The 16,690-nt window shown below is 41.3% G+C and overlaps 2 protein-coding genes across 2 annotated transcripts; both read left to right on the top strand.

The window, feature by feature from the left end:
- On the top strand, positions 1-4,237 carry LOC107380593 (extracellular calcium-sensing receptor-like). The gene is made up of 8 exons (XM_054742230.2): positions 1-107; positions 596-890; positions 1,004-1,293; positions 1,588-1,883; positions 2,484-2,689; positions 2,802-3,023; positions 3,126-3,249; positions 3,333-4,237. The coding sequence occupies exons 1-8, from the start codon at positions 1-3 to the stop codon at positions 4,235-4,237; spliced, it is 2,445 nt and encodes an 814-aa protein (XP_054598205.1).
- An 8,283-nt stretch (positions 4,238-12,520) lies between these two features.
- LOC107380070 (extracellular calcium-sensing receptor-like) lies at positions 12,521-16,348 on the top strand. Its single transcript, XM_015951099.3, has 8 exons — positions 12,521-12,725; positions 13,114-13,408; positions 13,491-13,780; positions 14,036-14,331; positions 14,497-14,702; positions 14,922-15,143; positions 15,243-15,366; positions 15,450-16,348. Exons 1-8 carry the CDS (start codon positions 12,529-12,531, stop codon positions 16,346-16,348), a joined length of 2,529 nt encoding a protein of 842 aa, XP_015806585.3. The 5' UTR covers positions 12,521-12,528.
- Positions 16,349-16,690: the final 342 nt, after the last annotated feature.

Raw genomic sequence — 16,690 nt, forward strand, 5'->3', positions numbered from 1 at the left:
ATGGATGGGGACTTTGTTATCGGAGGTGTTTTCTCTTTACATTATAAATTTTACACACTGTTTAATAACTACACCATCAAGCCTGAACCTTTACGGTGTACAGGAAGGTAAGTAAGATGAAGAAACCATGGAAACAAATGTCAGAATTAACAATGGGAATCATGTGGTTTGCTTGTTTGTGGCAATGTTGAATCAAACAGGAAGAAGATTTAAAGGATTTTTACAAATAATTTAAGATAGTTAGCAGAATAATTGAAAATGCATTTAAAAGTGTATACTACAGAAAACTAAATTATATATTTCAGGTGAATATTCACTGACAATATAGTTATTTTAAAAGGTATCATAGCTGTTAAAAGCTTTTTTAAACATCCATGTGCACAATGAAATTCCTAGGTTCTTTTAAGTGTAAAACATGAAAATATATTTTAGTTAAATGACATTTAGATTTAATATTTTGTAATACAAGAAACACATCTCTGTCTATTGTATAGATTTTGGACTAATTTCTTTTGTTTTGTGTAAAATTTTTAATGTTTTTTTCCTCCACCCATTTCCATGTAAATACCTTCACTCTCTAACTTATTCTATGCAGCTTTATTGCCCAGGAACTACAGTTTTCTCGCACAATGATCTTTGCCATCGAGGAGATCAACAACAGCACAGAGCTGCTACCGGGCATCAAACTGGGATATCAGATTTATGACACATGTGCCTCGGTTCCCGTGGCTATGCAAGTGATGCTACAGCTGACCAACGGTCAGGACAGTGTCTTTTACAAACGCAAAAATTGTTCCCAATCTGGTCTGATGATGGCTGTTATTGGAGCCTCTGGATCCACCCCATCAATCAGCATGTCACGGATCATTGGGCCTTTCAACATCCCTCAGGTAAGAAGTCTGGTCTCACCATAAACTTGAAAAAAGTTAAGAAAATAAATATTAATACCAAAATGTATCCACTTAATGTTAATTATGCAAAACTGCTGTTTTTATTGCTTTAGATCAGTCACTTTGCCACATGTGCCTGCCTGTCAGATAAGCAGCAGTTCCCAACGTTTTTCAGAACAATTCCCAGTGACCAGTTCCAGGCTGATGCACTGGCCAAGCTGGTGAAACACTTTGGCTGGACTTGGATAGGAGCTGTCCGCTCAGACTCTGATTATGGAAATAACGGCATGGCGTCTTTTCTTGACGCAGCACAGAGAGAGGGAATCTGTGTGGAGTACTCTGAATCTTTCTTATGGACAAACCCACGCAGCAAGATCCAGAGAGTAGCTGATGTCATTCGCAGGTTTCTGTGTGAATATTTTACTTGTGTATCATAAAGGGTGCTTAAAATGATCCTAAATGAACTTTGCATTCAAGAAACTTAAAACAAACAACAAAGTAAAAAATGAATATAACTCAGTTAGATTTCTTGTGAAAGTTATTCTTGCAAATTGTTTTTACTGTGTTCTTAAAACATGGAAATGAAATCAAAGCTACCAGGTGGTAACGAGTCTATATGCATGCTGTCATAACACAATATGCACGTGTTTTTAATGTATAGGCCAGAGAAGGTAAATGCATTTTATTATCTTTGCAGGTCAACAGCGATGGTTGTTGTGGCATTCACAGCCACTGGAGACATGACCGTTTTATTAGAAGAGTTGGTTAGGAAGCCTTCACCACCTCGTCAGTGGATAGGAAGTGAAGGCTGGATTAACGACCCTAACTTGATGAGCTATAGTTTCTGTGCAGGAGCGATTGGATGTGCAATCCAGCAGTCTGTCATCCCGAGTCTTAAAGAATTCCTGCTGGATCTCTCTCCCACTGAAGTAGCTGCCTCCTCGGTGCTTACTGAGTTCTGGGAGGATTCTTTCAATTGCACGCTTGCTAAAAGTGGGAAAGTTTTTGTGATTTTTATTAGAAATATATAAATAATTAAAGCTCTGTATTTTGACTATTTTAACTTTGTGCAATGAAACACCTATGTTTACTTAAATTGAAGCAAAAACCAACAGGTGCACATGTCACCCTTTATTTGTAGGACACAATACCAACATGTTAACTCATATAATTTTTTTTTGTTTGAGTTCTTTGTGGGCTAATACAGTCTAAAGCCAATAGCTTGTCATTGATTGATTGATTGATTGATTGGTTTATTCATTGATTGGTTTATTATTACATTCATTTTTAGCCACTTCATCCTCATTAGCAGTTATTGGGCCAGAGGCAGGGGACGTGCTTAACAGGTCCCTAGTCCATCATCAGGACAAGTCGGTGCCCCAAAAGGCAGTCACACACTCAATCACACCTAAGGACAATTATGACAGTATAGTCAGCCATGCACGTTTGCACGAGGCAAAGAAGCAGTCTTTGCAGAAAGGCTCACTGTGCGGCAACAAACTAACTGCATTACTACTGTGCTGCCCAAACTTAAGCTTTGTTTAATAAATTAAACTCTACATAGAGAATTTGTGCTTCTTATTTGTGTTTTAGGGGCAAATCAGAACAGGAGAAAGTGTGATGGAAAGGAGGATATTGAAACACTTAAAAACCCGTACACTGATACATCTCAGTTAAGAGCCACTAACATGGTGTACAAGGCTGTTTATGCAATAGCTCATGCTATTCACAATGCAGTGTGCCTGGATACTAATTTTACCACACAGTGTGACAAACAAAATAGATTGGAGTCCAAACAGGTGAGTTGAAATTAAAAACTGATGTAAAAGTTTTATAGGTTAATATTTAGACAGAATAAAATTGTATTATGAATTGTTACCTTTCTAACTATATTTCTTTCATACTTGACAGGTTTTAATGGAACTACAGAAAGTTAATTTTTCCAGAAATGGTTATCCTGTATCATTTGATGCTAATGGAGATCCTGTAGCTTTTTATGAGCTGGTCAACTGGCAGAAGAGTGAGAGTGGAGTTATTGAGCTGGTAACAGTAGGGTACTATGATGCATCACTGCCTAAAGGCCAGGAGTTTTACATTAAAAGGAACATAACCTGGGTGGATGGTGGCACACAAGTAATTAATTCAACTAAAAGACAGTTAGGAGTTTTAAGAAGTAGTCTCAAATGCCTTGGAATAACTTCTATATTGCCATTGACACCTTGATCTTTGTAACAGGTCCCAGTATCAGTGTGCTCTGAGAGTTGTCCTCCAGGAACTCGTAAAGTGTTACAGAAAGGAAAACCCATCTGCTGCTATGATTGTATACCATGTCCTGAAGGAGAGATTAGTAACACGACAGGTGAGATCATGTTTTGTTCCTGCATTGTGAGAAATTTGGCTGCAAACAGTATTCAAGGTTTTCTGACTTTTTTCTTTTTTCAGATTCTCCAGACTGTTCCCCGTGTCCCAGTGAATTCTGGCCTAATGCACAAAGAGACGCTTGTTTCCCCAAACCTGTGGAGTTTCTTTCCTATGATGAAGTCCTGGCAATCATCCTGGCTGCATTCTCTGTTAGTGGGGCCTGTCTGGCCATCATAACAGCAGCTATTTTCTTTCATCACAGAACAACTCCAATTGTCAGAGCCAACAACTCTGAGCTGAGCTTCCTGCTGCTCTTCTCTCTGACTCTGTGTTTCTTATGTTCATTAACTTTCATCGGAGCTCCCTCTGATTGGTCCTGCATGCTGCGACACACAGCGTTTGGTATCATCTTTGTTCTCTGTATCTCCTGTGTTCTTGGCAAAACTGTAGTGGTTTTAATGGCCTTTAAAGCTACACTTCCAGGTAGTAATGTCATGAAATGGTTTGGGCCTCCACAGCAAAGAATGACTGTTGTGTTTTTTACATTTGTTCAAGTATTAATCTGTACTGTGTGGCTGTTACTCAGCCCTCCATTCCCAATGAAGAATCTGAGCACATACAAGGAGAAGATCATCCTGGAATGTGCATTAGGTTCTGCTGTTGGGTTCTGGGCTGTGCTCGGGTACATTGGCCTGCTGGCTGTTTTCTGCTTTGTGTTAGCTGTTCTAGCTCGGAAACTACCTGATAATTTTAATGAAGCCAAGCTGATAACCTTCAGCATGCTGATATTCTGTGCAGTGTGGCTCACCTTCATCCCAGCATATGTCAGCTCTCCTGGGAAATTGACTGTAGCTGTGGAGATATTTGCTATTCTGGCCTCCAGTTTTGGGCTGATTCTGTGTATATTTGCTCCAAAGTGTTTTATCATCTTATTTCAGCCTGAGAAGAACTCTAAGAAGTTTTTAATGAACAAAAATCTCATGTAGATTCTCAGAAGTTTGTAATCAATTTGCAAGGACAACCGTGACATGGTGGCAACAAACATGTACCCTTAACAATAAATAAGTGCACAATTTTGCATACCTTATTGGAAAGTGTTACCAACACGATAAAATGAGTTTTCTTCATTGCTTGCAGGGAAGGATTGCCATTTTCAACAATCTTTGGATTTTTGGGTCCAAAAGTTTAACATAAGACTGCTGGGAAGTTCATGAAAACAACATTATTGATAAAGTAAAATATATCAATATCGGAACTCTCTTTTTCATGATCAAAAATTTAACATTTACACTTTTGCTTGTGAAGTGAGACCTTTTGGAAAGTTTAAGAATAACACATACCAGGGATGCTCACGATCTGATCACGTGATCGGAAATCTGATCTGAATTGGGTGTTAAAGATCGGCTTTGACCTTATGAAACAACAAACATGACTTTTTTAATGAGTCTTTTGTTTGAAATTGAATAACAATGGTTTAATTTTGTCCCAAGTTCCACTTCCTCACTAACAACATGACAACAATACCATCCGGCAGACGTAACATCACACATTTTTAAGTGGACCGGGGAAATCAGGTAGCAGTTAGCTAGCAGGTTAATGCTAGTCTTATTCCAGGAGAGCAAGAACTTCAGCGGTTTGGAATCTTTTTAAACCGGAGAACGAAAGCTGTCCAACAGCCACTTGCAACGTGTGCAAACTGAATGTTTCACATGGTGGAAAAGACAGAGTTGCTTTTAACACCACGAACCTGATCCGCCATCTTAAGAACAAACATCCAGCTCAATATTCAAAGTTCACCAACAACTCAGATCAAAACATGGAGCCAGCAGACACTGGTAGCTATGCTGAAAAACAAAGAAAAACTTCCTAAGGATAGCATAAAGTCCAAAAAGATCAGCCAAGATAGCTGAAATTAAAGCACTAGATGACCAGCCGCTGTCTGTGGTTTCAAACGTAGGATTTTTCCGTCTCCTGGAGCACGGTGCAAGTTACCTTCTCGACGGTACTTTACAGGCACGGCTCTGCGAAGGGCAGGCGCAGGGCAATGAAGCAGCTTCTCTTCCCTGCGCCTCGCTCAACACGCGAGATCACAAAATCCCTCGAGACTTCCACAAACTTCCTTGCGAGCAGGGGCGGATTTAGGACTGAAGAAGATCCGGGGCTTAACACACACGCGCGCTCACACACACACGTAACACGCACTAGTCTTTTCATAAAACATTCGGGGCTTGAGCCCAAGTAGCCGGGCCTAACGCCGCTCCTGCTTGCGAGATTACACTATCCTTGGAGATTTCAAAGGTTGCGGTTTGTTTATGCAATCTGCCATTAAACCAAAAAGAATGAAATCACTTTTGATGTCATATATGCTGTTTTTCCTCTCCACTGCCAGAATGAAAGCCATGAAAACACACCGCTGTACTTCTGGAACAATGCTGTGAGGAAATAAGCCGTTAGGTCACACGTAAGCTTGATATACGTATATGAAATCACATCGCAGCAATACTTTGACTTTGAAAATTACTGGTAATTTTATACTGAAACTGTGTGTGATTTCCTGTCTAGCCCTATGTTAACTGCGGTAATTGATGTTTTCCAGAAGCAACTCAGAAAAAATGGAACCCGATCCTATCTTTAGCAGCGCAGCACGGTGCGGCGTGGCGTGCCACTTCTGGGACGCGTCAGGTTTGTTACACTCCATAGACTAATCAGAAACACAAATGACATTAGTGGCTGCCCACTCCAATTGTACAACGCATTTTGTATAATTATTGTAACTAGATCGTTACCGTGGTTCAAACTCAGAACTACACACCACACTGGCGATTTCATTTTCAAACATATTTATTCTTCAGGACTGATCAGCAGCACTGCTCCGCCCTCGCTCTCTGGATCCGCTCGGTCAGTTGGGTCTCCTCTGGCTGGGTACTCATCCTCGTGGTCGCGCACAATTATATAATAAAAGCATATAAGTCATTAGATGGCTATTACTTTTTTGTTTCTGGACATGTAGGGCAGATATTAAACTTTTTTATTCTGTCACAAGACTTTGTCTGCCACAATGTGGGTAGTTTTTCCACTAGAATGAGCCGTTAACCACTGCCTTCAGCATATTTTATCATTTTATTTTGCTGCTATTTGCCTCTCTTTATTGACAGCCAACAGATAAACACAACTCTGTCAACAGGGAGGTGCCATCTTCTTGCCCTCTAGCCTGGAGCTGGGGGGCGGGAGTGTGGGCACGTGATGTCATGCTGCAACGGATCAAATTGTTATGTTGTTGGGTGCAGTGATATCTTGGTTCTGTTTTCTCTCTCTCTTGTTCTGCAGGTCTAGAAGCCAATTCTTGTACATCTTGTACATCCTTTTGCGTTATTTTTGTGACACACACACACACACACACACACACACACACACACACACACACACACACACACACACACACACACACACACACACACACACACACACACACACACACACACACACTTTTCCCTTTCCTCTACCCCCTATCTCTTTCATTTCTGTCTTCAGTGCCCATTGGGATTAAAAACAACCAAAATAATTTCTAATCAGGTTTGTTTATCAGGCAGGACAACATAGCTGAATCTATAACGCTCCACCTGTGCCATACATTCTCACACCTGAACTGACTAAAACTGACGATGGGTGACCAAGCGTTTGTTTTCGACGCGTTGGGTGCAAGAATAGCAATACGTTTTTGAGTATTTTCACATTTTTTTGAAGAGTCACAGAATATTCTCCTCTATGATGATGTTGACGCCAAAACTACCAAAACAAATAGTAATCTCATTTCTTACATAAGGAAGAATATGCGTGTTTCTAGCTTCATTCGTTCTTTCATATTCCGTTGTGAAATTGTGAGTGGGAGAAGCTTTTCTGGTTCGCGCCTCACTTTTTTTCACAGCAGCGGTTCAAAACAATCTCCTAACAAGTGGATTTTTTGTTTCTTGAGCACATGATGTGTGACATACACAGATGAAGAGGTGAGCGGTTGGATTTAAAATGGCGACTTTTGCTGTCAATGGCAGTAAATTAGTTAAAAGTCAAAACGATAAAAAGAACACACAAAATACATTTTGATTATAATTAAAAAAATTAAAGAAAAGGACAAAGTTAAAGAGTGAGCAGTTACAGTGCAGAAGGTGCAACATAAGAAACAGTGATTCAAATGCTAATGAAGACATGAAGATTTTCAATTTTGATTCAAAAGTTACCAAAGTTGGGGCACATATGATGTCATAATGAAGCTGATTCCATCTGTGAGCATCATAGTAGCTAAAAGCAGCTTCACCCTGTTTGGTTCTGACCCGAAGTTCTACCAGCTGACTGCTTCCTAAGGATCTCAGAGCCTTGCTGGGTGTATATGCAGGAAGGAGAACCAACATGTATTTTGGCCCCATGCCACTGAGTGATTTATAAACTAGTAGAAGTACTTTAAATAATTTCTGTAGTTTACAGGAAGTCAGAGTAGATATTTAAGAACAGAAGTGATGTGCTCAGTCCTCTGTCATGGCTCGAGGTATGTGTTTAACCTAAGACATGCAGAAACTGACTCGTGGAACTGGTTAAAGTAAAAGTCTTTATATAAGGGGAACAAAAAGAGCACAGGGAAGTCCTGTGGGGTAGATCGCTCGCTCGAGTTCATTCAGAGTTCAGGGAGAACGAGGGGGGAAAGAGGCGAGAGAGCCGAGGTGAGCTCTGATTAGTCCAGGGTTGATCCAGGATTGGTGAGGCCTCGGAGAGGGTCCAAACAGGAACAATGGAGGAGGATGGGACGTGGTGAATGTAATCCAGAGTTCAACAGCGAGGGTGAGCCAGGGTGTGTGGAGATCCTGCGGGAAGGCAAACAAACACCAGATGAGAGGGTAATCCAAATGCAGTCCGAGTTCAAAATCCAATAATATCCAGGAAGCGAATGTCAAAATACGAGTTTCAAGAACGAGAGCGAGTGGCTGGGGCTACCTATACTGGTGCAATCATCTGGCGTAGTGAAGTGTCTCCATCCTCCTTTTATACCCGAGCTCCTGATTGGGAATCTTCTGCAGCTGCAAACCCCTCCGCTCCTCACCTGTGGAAAATCAGCCTGATAGTGGTGAGATGGAAGATGTTGTCACGCACCTCGGCTCAGGAACATGACATTCTCTTGGTTCTTGTTAAGACTCTAGCAGCAGCATTCTTGATAAGCTGCAGTTGCTTCACAGGTTTTTTGAGGAGACCAGTCAAAAGACCATTGCAATAGTCTAGACTGCTGGAAATGAACGCACGATTGAACTTCTCTAGATTTGGTCTGGACTTGAGACCTCTGGGAGCATGTGGAGATTGAAGAGCAGTGGTCCATGATTTGAGCCTTGAGGGACCCCACATATCATGGAGATCAGCTGTGATTTGTGATCACCGAATGAGACAACATAAGCCCTGTCGTCAAGATGATTGGAACCAACTATGGACAGTGCCTGGAATTTCCACCCAGGTTATGAGCCCATCAGTGGTGACTCTACCTCACACATAAATACTTTCATTTCAGTTTCAGTAAAATTACGTTTTTGAACCTATCTCATCCTTTTCCAGTGGCTCCCGGAAACGTAACCCAGACGCCGCTTTGTTTGAGATAGGGTCCAATGGTGACGCGCTGAACAATAACCGACTGAGATGCTTTTGATTCTTGGTAAATTCCTTTTAATACTTAAACTTCCATCTTGTATAGTTCCCATTGTCAACAGAAGCATCCTGGATCACTTCACTCTCAGCGATCTGTTATGCGGTCAACAAATCAATCAATCAATCAATCAAAGCTTTATTTATAAAGCGCCTTCCGCAACCCTGTCAGGAAGCCCAAAGCGCTGAACATTGTACAGTTGTATGTAAATATATTGAATAAATCAACAATAAAAGAAATTCAAATTACAAAATACAAATTACAAAATACAAAATGGAAATTACAAGATAGATGAAACATTCTGGTAAAGGACAAATGTGTGAAACACATTTGGATTGAGTGGATGGATTGAGTGTACCAATGAAAACTGTGGAATGGATTCAACATAACAGAGAGCCAAAATCAAACATGTTCTGGAAACGCCAAGCGGAGGAGGTGTGTTTTTAGGTGATTCTTAAAGACTGGCAGAGAAGGGGACAGCCTAACTGAGGGTGGCAACTGGTTCCAGAGTGACGGTGCTAGGACTGAGAAAGCCCGGTCCCCACAGGTACGACACCTAGACCGAGGGACAGCGAGCAGGCCTTGGTCAGAGGAGCACAGAGCGCGTGATGGGGAGTGTCTGTTCAGGAGTGTGGCTAGATAGGGGGGAGCACCACCCTGGAAGAAATGATAAACAAAGACGAGGATTTTGAATTGTGAGCGATAGCAAATCGGAAGCCAGTGCAAAGAGGCCAGAACCGGACTGATGTGGTCCCGTTTCCTGGTCCCAGTCAGGAACCTGGCAGCGCTGTTCTGCACAACCTGTAGGCGATGCAGTGTTGACTGACACAACCCTGCATATAGAGAGTTGCAGTAGTCAAGCCGAGAAATAACAAAGGCATGCAGTACCCGCTCCAGGTGGGCTCTCGACAGCATAGGCTTGATTTTAGCAAGGCGTCTCAGGTGAAAAAAACTGGACCGGACCACAGAATTGATGTGAGCGTCAAATTTAAGTCCTACATCAAGTTTCACCCCCAAACTGGTAACAACTGGTTTTGAGTATGGAGAAAGAGGGCCAAGATCAGCATAACGATCCACATTCCTGCTGTTGGGGAGAAAAACAATGAGCTCTGTCTTTCCCTCATTCAGATGTAGATAGTTGGACATTAGCCAAGACTTCACCTCATTAACACAGGAGACAAAGGACTGAATAGAGTGACCTTTCTCCTGACACAATGGAGAGTAAATCTGGCAATCGTCAGCATACAGATGGAATGATAGGCCATGTTTACGAAATATTGACCCCAGAGGTAGCAGATAAATGGCAAACAAAAGAGGACCAAGGATCGACCCCTGCGGGACCCCCAAGCGGAGCCCCTCCCAAGAAGAAAAAACATCACCCAGTTTAACACAGAATGTCCTGTTTTGGAGATACGATCTAAACCAATCCAGAGCTGACCCTTTGATCCCAACCCATCGTTCCAAGCGATCGAGTAGAATCGCGTGGTCAACTGTGTCGAAGGCTGCTGTTAGGTCTAACAACAGAAGCAGCACAGATGTTCCGTGATCTAGTGATAGATAGATGTCATTTAGGACCCTCAGTAGAGCAGACTCTGTGCTATGGCCAGACCTGAACCCTGATTGGAAAACCTCAAACAGATCAGAGTCAGCTAAATGTGAGACCAGCTGCTGATAAACGACTTTCTCAAGCAGTTTTGATGTAAAGGGCAGGGTAGAGATAGGCCTGTAATTTTTGATCACAGAGACATCAGCACCAGGTTTCTTCAGGGTCGGCCGAATAACTGCTGCTTTCAAAGCTGCTGGGACCACACCTGTGCTGAGGCTCCCATTGATAATCTGACCAAGTGAAGGGCCAAGGCACGGAAAGGCAGCCTTCCAGAGACGAGGCGGCAGAACATCAAGTGGAGAGCCAGATGGCTTCTGCCTCGCAACAAGCTTACTCAGCTCAGAGTATGAAACTGTATTGAGGGAGCTCAGGGTGGGTGGTGATGGAGGAACTGGAACAGGGTCAACAGAGTTACCAGAAATAGCTGCTCTAATGCCCGACACTTTATCAACAAAGAATTTGTGAAAAGCTTCAGAGTTTCCAGCAGCTGTAGGAGACATGGAGCTAGGCTCCTGATACACCAGAACTGAGTTTAGCGTTTTGAAGAGAATCTTAGGATTATTGGAGTTTGTCTCAATGATGTCTGCAAAATAGGCCATTCTGGCAGCCTTCACTGCATCCTGATAAGCAACCAGAGATGCTCTGAACAACTCACGCGAGACCTGTAGGCCATCCTTTTTCCACTTTCTCTCCGAGGATCTACACGCCCGCCTGCAAGCCCGTGTGACATCAGAGAGCCAAAGCTCCCTCCTAGGCCGAGACTTGCACAGTTTGAGAGGGGCAACCACATCCAGGACCTGATTACAAAGTAAATCAAAGTGTTGTGAATAGTGATCAACGTTAGATGGATCTGGGTTAAAGGTCTCTAACCTTACAGACATACAGTCCACAAACTTTGAAATAGTTTCTGCATCCAGGGCTCTGAACCTAGTAGCGGGAGCTTCGCACACAGGGACAGGACATGGCAACGTAACATCACAGAGTATAGGAGAGTGGTCAGAGAACACAGGAGGCAAAGTCACAAGGTTCGTGACGGGTAGACCATAAGAGATAACCAGGTCCAGGGTGTGACCCCTGGCATGAGTTATTTTGAGTTATGAGTTATTATAAGTGCCCCCAGTTTGGGGGCACTTATTTCAAATAGTGCGGTGCCCCTTCTCACTGACAGTCGCTTCCTCCCAGGTGGAACTGATGAGGGCTTTTAAGGATTCCCGCTCTCACTTGATTGACCCACATACCGAGATCACATCAAAGTAAACAAACAACATTTCAAACATTAACAAATACAATCAAACCTCTCTTTATTTACTTTAAGGCTCATACACGTCCCATGATTTTATGTGAAAGGCACAGATCAGTTGACTAATATTAATCCATAATGTTCATGATGCATTTTGTATTGACTATTTATAGGACAATGTGGTTGTGTTGAATGTGGAATTTGATCTAAAATCATCTCTGCAGATTTCAACGTAGGCAGGCATGATTTGATGCATTAGGCAGAGAGCAGCTGTGCACATGCAGTGTTTTTTATATTTCTTTCCATAGTTTAATTAGCCTATGTAACTTTCGACTAAGGATTCTGCACAACACTTCCACCTACAGCCCAAAAACATGCATGTTAGGCCGATTGGTGACAGAATTTCCCCTAGGTGAGAGTGTGAATTATTGCCTGTCCCATTTGTCTAATGTGGCCATGTGATGTACAGGCCACCTGCGAGGTGTCTTCTTCCTCTCTCTTGATGTTTTCCTGGAAATGAGCTCCAACTCCACACAACCCCACTGAGGATTAAGCAGTATTGACAATGAGAGAATGAGAGAATCCTAACATTTAAAAGGGGGAGGTACTCAACCCAGTGGAGACACACCTAGCCTCAGACACAGACAGTTGAGGAATGGAGAACGGATCAGTCCTCATTGGTCTGAGATTAGTTGTTAATTTGTTGCTGATGATGTTAGTTGGTGTTTTTGGGGGTGCTCCTGATGTGAGACAAATGGTTAAGACAACAGATGGGCTAACCCATGCTGAGGCTTCACTGATGAAATGTGATCTGCAGGGTTCCCCTCGTTTATCTGCATTTTCAAAGGATGGCGACTTTGCTATAGGAGGTGTTTTTTCCATTCATTACAAACTGATCACAGTGATTAACAACTACACCACAAAGCCCGAGCCTCCAAGGTGCACAGAAAGGTTGGTAAGAAACAAAAGTATGATAAATGTATATGAATGTGTTTTTAATTTCTCTGGAAAGATGAAAATACTTATTTTTCAACACAAAATTTCAACAAGTTCAAATTGTTGCTTAGCCATATTTGGTTTTAAATGCAAATCCTGATTTTTTAAATTTTGGATTCATGTTCGGTATTTAGTTCTTTCTTTTAACGATACACCGTTGGGATACTTTTACTTTGTTCCTTTGTGTCGCACATTAAGTACCCTGTTGTCCAAATGAGATTTTTTTTTGTTAAAATCTTTAGCTTTAAGTCCATTTTCACCTTATATTTTGTTGTTGGTTTTGTGTCATGAATTTCATTGATTTGATGTTAAAATTTGCCGTAACATCTCTAATTCTGTGCAGCCTCATTGCCAGAGAATTGCGTTTTTCTCGCACCATGATTTATGCAATTGAGGAGATAAACAACAGCACAGAGCTGCTCCCGGGGATAAACCTCGGGTATCAGATCTATGACTCATGCGCCTCTGTGCCTGTGGCTGCACACTTGGCCTTTCAATTATCGAATGGTCAGGACTTTGTGTTTTACAAAGGCAGAAATTGTTCCCAAAGTAATATAGTGATGGCTGCTGTTGGAGACTCTGCATCTACACCATCCATAACAATTGCCCGCATTTTTGGGCCCTTCAACATTCCTTTGGTAAATAAATGCATGCTGTAATTGTTTTAATTGTTTCTTTATATTATAAAAATAAATACTTTTTTTTTTTTTTTTGCTTTAGGTCAGCCACTTTGCCACATGTGCCTGTCTGTCAGACAAGCAGCAGTACCCAACATTTTTTAGAACAATTCCCAGTGACCAGTTCCAGGCCGATGCACTGGCCAAGCTGGTGAAACATTTTGGCTGGACTTGGATAGGAGCTGTCCACTCAAATTCAGATTATGGAAATTATGGCATGGCGTCTTTTCTTGCTGCAGCTCAGAGAGAGGGAATCTGTGTGGAATATTCTGTATCTTTCTTTCGGACCGACCCACGCAATAAAATCCAGAGAGTAGCTGACGTCATCCGCAGGTTTCTACAGTAACAAATCTAATATTGTATATTTTAATACTGTGAAATCACACAATAAAATATCCAAATAGTGAAGTTATAAACCAAAGTAGCTTTTCTAAAGATAAAATGTTATTTTTTTAACAAAGATTGTTTTAGGATTTCTGATTTTGGATGTAAATTGTTTTTTATATGTTTTAAATTTGCATGATAAATCAAGTGTAGTATGTGTGCAGAATAAGTTGGTTCACACAGCACACTTGCATTTCTTTTCAGGTCAACAGCGATGGCTGTTGTGGCCTTTACGGCATCAGGTGATATGAGGATCCTGTTAGAAGAGCTGGCTCTGGACCCTCCACCACCTCGTCAGTGGATAGGAAGTGAGGGCTGGATCACTGACCCAAACTTTTTAAGCTTTAGATATTGTGCAGGAGCCATTGGTGTTGCCATTCAAAAGTCTGTCATTCCAGGTCTGAGAGACTTCCTGGTGGATATTTCTCTCACTGAAGTAGTTGCCTCCTCTGTGCTCACTGAGTTCTGGGAGGATGCTTTCAACTGCAGCCTGGGCAAAAGTAAGAGCTGACTTATTTTGTTGATTGCTTATTTTTTTGTTAAAAGTAAAAAAAAAAACATTTTATTTTGTTGTTTTGTTTGTTTTATTTTTATTCATTTCAAAATCACGATCTGATAGAAATGATCAAAATAAAGATACTAGAAATAATGTGTCTTGTTTTTAGGCAACAATTCATACAGAAACAAGTGCAAGGGAACTGAAGACATGAAGACACTCAAAAACCCGTACACTGATACATCTCAGCTCAGAATCACTAACATGGTGTACAAGGCTGTTTATGCTATAGCTCATGCTATTCACAATGCAGTGTGTCAGGAAACTAATTTCTCCATTAAGTGTGACAAAAATATCAAATTGGAGTCCAAACAGGTGAGTTTAATTTGAAGAGACTGTAATTGTGTGATGGGTTGTAAGATAACTGTACAAAAAATTCCATCAGCTAAAAATGCATAACTTTTAAAAAAATCAGTTTATCCTCAAAATCTTTTACCTGGTCAGAAAAAATCTTGTTTGTCGGATATGAAATTTTAAATAAAATACAAAATGGTTGGTGTGTTAACCTTTGCTTCCCTTTATGTTCATGTCTAGGTGCAATCTAGACTGAAAAAAGTTAACTTTACCCACAACGGTTATCCTGTGTCCTTTGATGCTAACGGGGATCCTGTAGCTTTTTATGAGCTGGTCAACTGGCAGAAGAGTGAGAGTGGAGCTATTGAGCTGGTAACAGTAGGGTACTATGATGCATCACTGCCTAAAGGACAGGAGTTTCATATCAACAGAAACATCTCATGGGTGGATGGCGGCACACATGTGAGAAGACATTTCTAAGATTTGAGAAAGGTGTGTCAAAGTGTGACATCAGGATTTAAACCATAAAATCATTTTATTTATCTTGCATCTTTCCATCAGGTCCCAGTATCAGTGTGTTCTGAGAGTTGTCCTCCAGGAACTCATAAAGTCCTGCAGAAAGGAAAACCCATCTGCTGCTATGATTGTATACCATGTCCTGAAGGAGAGATTAGTAACACGACAGGTGAGATCATGTTTTGTTCCTGCATTGTGAGAAATTTGGCTGTAACCAGTATTCAAGGTTTTCTGACTTTTTTCTTTTTTTAGATTCTCCAGACTGTTCCCCGTGTCCCAGTGAATTGTGGCCTAATGCACAAAGAGACGCTTGTTTCCCCAAACCTGTGGAGTTTCTTTCCTATGATGAAGTCCTGGCAATCATCCTGGCTGCATTCTCTGTTAGTGGGGCCTGTCTGGCCATCATAACAGCAGCTATTTTCTTTCATCACAGAACAACTCCAATTGTCAGAGCCAACAACTCTGAGCTGAGCTTCCTGCTGCTCTTCTCTCTGACTCTGTGTTTCTTATGTTCATTAACTTTCATCGGAGCTCCCTCTGATTGGTCCTGCATGCTGCGACACACAGCGTTTGGTATCACCTTTGTTCTCTGTATCTCCTGTGTTCTTGGGAAAACTGTAGTGGTTTTAATGGCCTTTAAAGCTACACTTCCAGGTAGTAATGTCATGAAATGGTTTGGGCCTCCACAGCAAAGAATGACTGTTGTATTTTTTACATTTGTTCAAGTATTAATCTGTACTGTGTGGTTGTTACTCAGCCCTCCATTCCCAATGAAGAATCTGAGCACATACAAGGAGAAGATCATCCTGGAATGTGCATTAGGTTCTGCTGTTGGGTTCTGGGCTGTGCTCGGGTACATTGGCCTGCTGGCTGTTTTCTGCTTTGTGTTAGCTGTTCTAGCTCGGAAACTACCTGATAATTTTAATGAAGCCAAGCTGATAACCTTCAGCATGCTGATATTCTGTGCAGTGTGGCTCACCTTCATCCCAGCATATGTCAGCTCTCCTGGAAAATTTACTGTAGCTGTGGAGATATTTGCTATTCTGGCCTCCAGTTTTGGACTGATTCTGTGTATATTTGCTCCAAAGTGTTTCATCATCTTATTTCAGCCACAGAGAAACTCAAAGAAATATGTCATGAACAAAATGTAACAGTTACCTGTCAACCAACTTAAAACATAGTGCCTAGATTACCAGGATACAGCTGTATCCGTATAGATGATACATCACAAAACATCTTAAATAATTATTTGGCACATAAAAGCTTTGTTTTGGACGTATAATTAAAAAATGTATTTCAATCAGGTTTTTAAAAATTTTTTTATCTATGCTTTAAAGTGACAATGTGTAGTTTGATATTTACAGAGATTACCAGTACAATCAAAATGTTGTTGAAAATGTATGAAATGATGCCCATTTGTTGAAAAATATTGGTGGTTTTCTAACATACAACCATAAAAAATCATGTCTAAAATACATGGGAGCAGGTCTAAG

This window comes from Nothobranchius furzeri, chromosome 13 (genome assembly GCF_043380555.1).
Source record: "Nothobranchius furzeri strain GRZ-AD chromosome 13, NfurGRZ-RIMD1, whole genome shotgun sequence".
NCBI lineage: Eukaryota > Metazoa > Chordata > Actinopteri > Cyprinodontiformes > Nothobranchiidae > Nothobranchius > Nothobranchius furzeri.

Coding starts and splice junctions, on each gene's coding strand:
- LOC107380070 (XM_015951099.3), top strand. CDS start 12,529: ATGGTTAAGACAACAGATGGGCTAACCCATGCTGAGGCTTCACTGATG. Junction 13,781..14,035: donor GTAGCTGACGTCATCCGCAG/GTTTCTACAGTA, acceptor ATTTCTTTTCAG/GTCAACAGCGATGGCTGTTG. Junction 15,367..15,449: donor AGAGATTAGTAACACGACAG/GTGAGATCATGT, acceptor TTCTTTTTTTAG/ATTCTCCAGACTGTTCCCCG.
- LOC107380593 (XM_054742230.2), top strand. CDS start 1: ATGGATGGGGACTTTGTTATCGGAGGTGTTTTCTCTTTACATTATAAA. Junction 2,690..2,801: donor ATAGATTGGAGTCCAAACAG/GTGAGTTGAAAT, acceptor CATACTTGACAG/GTTTTAATGGAACTACAGAA. Junction 3,024..3,125: donor GGGTGGATGGTGGCACACAA/GTAATTAATTCA, acceptor TCTTTGTAACAG/GTCCCAGTATCAGTGTGCTC.